The sequence below is a fragment of the Ixodes scapularis genome, unplaced genomic scaffold (assembly GCF_016920785.2).
Source record: "Ixodes scapularis isolate PalLabHiFi unplaced genomic scaffold, ASM1692078v2 PGA_scaffold3__209_contigs__length_174095766, whole genome shotgun sequence".
NCBI classification, from domain to species: domain Eukaryota; kingdom Metazoa; phylum Arthropoda; class Arachnida; order Ixodida; family Ixodidae; genus Ixodes; species Ixodes scapularis.
In genome coordinates, this window is record NW_024609868.1 from 50,091,045 (window position 1) to 50,097,044 (window position 6,000).

Here is a 6,000-nt window from a genome sequence, read left to right on the forward strand (position 1 = left end):
GAAGATCCGGAAGACGCCCTGGGAGCGCTCCTCAATTAAAGAGAAGTGGAGGCTGGTGTGTACGTTCGAGATTCCAGTAGCCCACTCGATATAGCATGCCTCCTGTAAATGCTAGACAAGGAGCCGAGGCTTTCACGGGACGCTAACGTGTTGCAGTTTTGGGAGAAAAGGGAACGCCATCCAGAACTCTACGCATTGGCGCAAGTAGCCCTGGAAGTGATTGCGACCCAGGTCGGCATGGAGCGAGCCTGTTCTGTACTGAAGTTTATCTTATTGTCTCAGAGGTGCCGTCTTTCCCCGCATTTGCTTGACGACGCCCAGCTTCTTCGGTCAGCTGCCTGACATTGAAGTGCGCTTTCATCCACGTCCCGAGGTGCCCCAGCTCTAGCTCGTTCGTTCCACACAGTAATGTGAGCGTTTGCTTTTTTATATGTAACACTTTTATAAAATATGCATAGTTTATCTTTTGCTGTCGTCAAATGTTTTTGTAGCATATGAGTACGAACCGGTTCGAATCGGTTTGAACCTTTATTTTTTCACTCCGGAGTTGAACCGGAGCTGAACCGTTTTCCCTGAACTGGAACGAAAACCGGAACAAAAAACATTTCGGTTCGACACCCTGGCAGAGACGAACTGCGTTATAGTTTATCCCTCTTTTTGACCGTGGCGATGGAATCTGCTCTCTCCGCTACGACAGGCGGTTTAGGCTCCAGATAATCTCGCAACAACCTTGTCAGCTCTACTAGAGTCTTCGTTACCGGCAATGCAGGAGCTGTCAACGACATAAGCAAATTATAAGTCGAAGGTACAATTAAGCTTGGGAAGGCGTCAACCTTGTCGGCGTTCGGCACACAGTTCTCATTGACAAAGGACGTTAGTCTCCCTTCGTAAGAAGACCAGGGACACAATCAATAATCGAAATGCCGCACTTGTCCAATCTTGGCCATGGCTGCCTTCTCGTCTGCTGCGTCGTTCAGCTCCGCGGTAGATTCGGTCACGGCCTAGGCAGGTTCATCGGTGTCTACCTGACGCTGCCGGGACTCTCATTACTCAGGTTCATCAGCCGTCGGCTGAATGAATATCTCTAGTCGCCACTTCATATTGTATTGATCAGACTCAGAATGGCTTAGTTAATAGGAAAACGGTTTACTGAACGTAGGCTGTCGTACAACGTGCACGGCCACGACGCCATCTTTGTCAAGCACGAACAGCTCGCGCTTGACCTCGCGCGTGGCAACGTTATAATTTGTCTCACCCTAGCATGAACTATTGTCAGCCACACGTGCTAAAAGCGCGAGCTATTTGCTTTGAGTGAAGCCTCGGCGGCTGCACGAGCACTCGTGCAACGATTACTACAGTCCAGGCAGTGAAGGCTACCCACTCGCGCTTGAACAACCTTCGAAGTTTATCTAGAGTAGTCGGTTAATCCATGCTAAGGTGAGACGAAGTTTAGAGCTCTCCAAAAAGAGCGTGTGATCGGTACCATTTTCAGTGTTCTTGTATATGGCGCGTGCTTTGCTCACTTTCCGAAGCGATGAACACGCAGGGGCTGGGCTGTCAAGGTCGCACGCTGGACTGTGATTTTGTAAACATTGGAAAGGTCTGTAACATGCTCGGCTTAACACCGCAGTTCTTTGGTTAGGAGTGCGGAATTCCGTGAAGTCCAGATGAAATGTGTTGCTGGATAGAAGCGTGGACGCGTGCCTCGACACAGATTATCATCGTTATCATGTGGGAGAGGAGGAGTGAAGTGATCGACAATGATTGGTTAACGGGGAGGTCGTGCGGCCAGACGGGTATGCGAGCAGGACTGAGGTAGGCAAGGAGGACCTTGACCCCCTGTTTGCATTGAACGGAAAACAACTCGAGAGTGTGGAAGGCTCTGGAATATCGCCAGACTTATCAGCCAGGTTAGCGGCGGCAACCCTTCATTCTAGGAACAGCTATCGAGTGTACATATGACTAGAGATGTAAAATTTCCGGAAATTTTGAAGGCCGGAAAAAAACGACGAAAAAAACAAGTTTTTTCCCGGAAATTTTGGAAACATTCGAAAAATATTCTCAACAGCTATAATTCAGTAATGATTCGAAATATATCGACAGAGGTCAACAACCGCGAGATATTTCCGCCAGTTTTACGGTGAACTATTATATTATATCACCTTTTTTAACGTTTACGACAACTTTTGTCAATTTAGCTGAGCTTTGACTACTCATCTGGCAACAACCGATAGCACCTACGCAGTTCTTCGTTCCCGCCGGTGTCGTTCGCGCTCTCGACGGGCAGTCGGAGGAGCCATATCACTTTAGCTTTCCCAGCCCCTTAGTGAAAGTTCTGAGCATCTTACTCTGGTGTGGACACTTGCCGTGGACCGTGGACCTGTCAAAACTGTGTGCTGTGCGCCGTGGAGAGGTCAGCCAGGGCAGCTATAACGCTTTAGCTTGAACAGCGCCGTTTCCGAAACCTCGCGCGCATCGTTCTCGGGTATGGACTTTCGCCGTGGATCCGTGAAAACTGTGCGCTGTTCGCTATGGTGAGGCCGCGCTCCAACGTTTGGAGGAACTTTGACGTGCTAAACAGTGGTAAGGGGCCAGCGGTGTGCAGATTTTGCTGTGCCAAATACGAATTTCCCAACGCAACTCGCTTGCGGCAGCACATCGAAAGGTGCTCGAAGTGCCTCCCGGACATCAGGTCTGCAGCATCGGACGACCCGACAAGATCAGAGTCTGGGGCATGTCGGTCCAGGAGCCCATCTGTGGAAGTTTTACGGTCAGAGCGTGCACCTGTGGAAAATGAAAGCACAAGCTCTCAAAATGAGGCCGACAGGTATGTCAAGCAGCGAACTTCTATAGAAGCGTTCGTTGACAGAATGACGCAAGGGTGTCAAAGCAAGCTTGATGAGGCGCTGGCTCGAGCGATATATGCCAGTGGAACGCCTTTATCAGTTACGGAAAACAGATACTGGCGAGAAGCGTTCAAGCTCCTCAGGCCCGCATTCGTGCCGCCTTCCAGGCATTTTTTAGGTGGACGACTCTTGGAGGCCGAGTATGCCCGAGTGATGACGCAGGTGGAAGAGAAAGTCAACGCCGCTCTGTGCGTCACTGTACTCACGGACAGCTGGACCAATGTACGGGGCGAGAGCATCTTGAACTTTGTGTTGGCTACACCGAAGCCTATTTTCTACAGCGCCGTGGAGACGGAAGATCACAGGCACACAGGAGACTACATCGCGGGAGAGATTGTGAAGGTTGTGGAGAAAATTGGAACTGACAAGGTTTTCGCTCTTGTTACCGACAATGCAAGCAACATGAAGGCCGCGTGGACAATCGTCAGTCTGCGCTACCCTAGCATCACTACTCTTGGATGCTGTGCTCATGGACTAAACTTGTTGCTGTCGGACATGCTCAAACTGGTGACATTGCAAGAAGTTTGCAAGAGGTCCAAGACTGTAATCAAGTATGTCAGAAACTCTCACGTGGTTGCGGCTCACTTTGCTAAGAGGCAAGAAGAGTGCTATGCTGGAAACCAGACCACATTAAAACTACCAGCTGAAACTCGCTGGGCGGGCATTTTGATGTCACTAGAAGGCTTACTGAAGAACAAAGAAGCTTTACAGAAAACTGTGATCGCTGCGGAGCTTCAAGTGAGCAGGGAAATAAGATTAACGATATTAGATGAAGACTACTTTTGGCGAGATGTGCAAAGCACCTTCCACGTGTTGCAGCCAGTTGCCCGTGCTATTTCCGAGGCTGAGTCAGACACTGCTGTCCTCTCAGACGTCCATGAGATCCTGTTCAAAGTAACAAGACAAGTCGAAGAGGCCCTTCCAAACTCTGCCTCGACAACGGGCGAAAAGGAAAGAGTAGCAGAAATCCTGCGTGAGCGACGCAACTTTATTTGCCGTCCAGCACATGCTGCCGCAAATTTGCTCGACCCGAAGTTCAAAGGGCGGTGCTTAAGTGACGAAGAGGTATGCCACGCAATGGACTACATCACAGAGACGGCAGAAAGGATGTGTCTCGATGTGGGAAAAGTGTTGTCAAATCTCGCCGAATACCGGGTCCAGTCAGGTGCTTGGTCGAGGAAGGCATTGGAGGACTCGGCGAAGCATATTCCACCGTCCACGTGGTGGCAAGGGCTGTGTGCCTCTGAACCCCTGGCACCAATTGCTTGTCGCCTTCTCCAAGTCCCGCCCTCCTCCGCTGCGTGCGAACGAAACTGGTCGAAGTTCAGCGGTGTCCACACCAAAAGTAGGAACCGACTCAAAGGACACAGCTAGTGCAGAAGTTGGTGTTTGTTCGCTCCAATCTCGAGCTCAGGAGCCCTGATCTGAAATACCACGACGGAGATGACTCAAGCGTGGAGTCAGAGTAGCCCTAACTAACACACTGCTTTGGAACATCCGTCTTAATTTACAAAAGATATCTAGTCAACGCGTGCATATCTACCTCATCCAATGTTGGTTTTGAAGTTTGATCCTGTACTCTTTAATGCAGAACTAGTTGTACCCTTAGAAGGGAAAAGGGTCATGACAAAATACATCAATGTTGTTAAACTTCACTCCCCTTTGAATATGATTATTTAACGTGGCATTAAAACATGGCACTACCTTCATGATAGTACATAAAGCGATTAATTTCTTCAATGGTTGACATATGCGACTATATTTCGCCACTCTGCTGTTATGTTATTTAAAGCTATGTTCATGCTGGTGCGGTAGTGGAGATCCGGCTGTAAATTAAGAGTCTCGTATATTAATTTATTGACCGAGAAAAACGCCATAGAGGACTTAGAAACACGGCTTCATCACATGCGTACACACTACCAACAAGCCTCGGACAGCACTGTCATTTCTCCTCCGTATAAGGCGTTCACACTGTACAGTAAAGCAACGGTCATTCGGGATGGTTGCTGCATAGTTTTTAGACAACGCAAACGGTGCAACGACGGGGCGAGGCGGCAGACAACCCGAGATGATTGTGTTTCCTCACTTGCCCCGCCGTCGCGCTGTTTTGTTTTCTTAGGTGCTGAAAGATGTATTATGTTTAGTATAGCGTGATTAAGTTTCCGCCTGCTCTACCGGCAAAACTCAATTCAGAGGAGCGTGATGGCCATTTTCCCTTTCGATGTGGTCAGCGATATCAATTATAACGTTCGTTGCAGTAATTTGCTTAATAGATTTGTTAATACTTCAAAAACTTGGGTTTCGGTTTTTTTCCCGAATACTATGTCGGGGAAAAAGACAGAAAAAACAGTTTTTTTCCAAAATTTCCGGTTTTTTTCCGAGCCCTCGCATCACTACATATGACACGCATTAAATTATCTGATGAAGAGCGCCGTAAAGTATAGGCGTCTGGCGCGTCTGAAAACTCAGAGTACCTCTAAACGTTTGTAATGCAAGAACGTTTCACGTATCCAACGCAATTGTCTAGCACTTTGCCATAAATATAAATAAATAAATATATATATATATATATGATTTTAAAGGGTTTTGAGCACTATATTATTCGGACCCGCACATTCCTTTGTCTTACGTATATTCAAGTGAGGAGTTAACAAGACCAGACAAAATTGATAACCCGGCTCATTTTCTAAGCAATTCTGTCACAGGCTGTTAGACACCATATCACTGACAGCTTGAGAACCTCTCATTTTCACCTCACAGTCAATTAGATGGCTACATTAGCCGATAAAAACGGTGAAGAATGAATCACGAAGCCAAAAGCGTTAACAACAAAACCTGCGCCCAGCCGTACTTAAGCTGTCAGAGACCATGATGTCGCTCGTGCAAAACAGCGCTTCAGGTTTTGAAACTTTCCTCGGGTAAAATAGCGCCGCTGAAAGAAGAACAGGTCACATTCGATGCAGAGCAACTCTTTGCACGAGTGGGTGGATACTTACGGAAACACATTGCCGACATGCCATGTCGTGTTCTCGGTGTTCCAACGGTTGGACCAGTACTCGAACGGCTTCACGTTGGTTTCGTCATTAGTATTCAT

The 6,000-nt window shown here is 48.0% G+C and overlaps 1 protein-coding gene across 1 annotated transcript in view; it reads right to left on the reverse strand.

Annotated features, from left to right (window-relative positions):
* Positions 1-6,000, reverse strand: part of LOC115317370 (thiopurine S-methyltransferase) — a 173,130-nt gene extending 167,130 nt beyond the window's left edge. The window contains exon 1 of the mRNA XM_042292426.1: positions 5,903-6,000. Within this exon, the coding sequence (XP_042148360.1) occupies positions 5,903-6,000 (98 nt within the window). The remainder of the gene's footprint in view (positions 1-5,902) is intronic.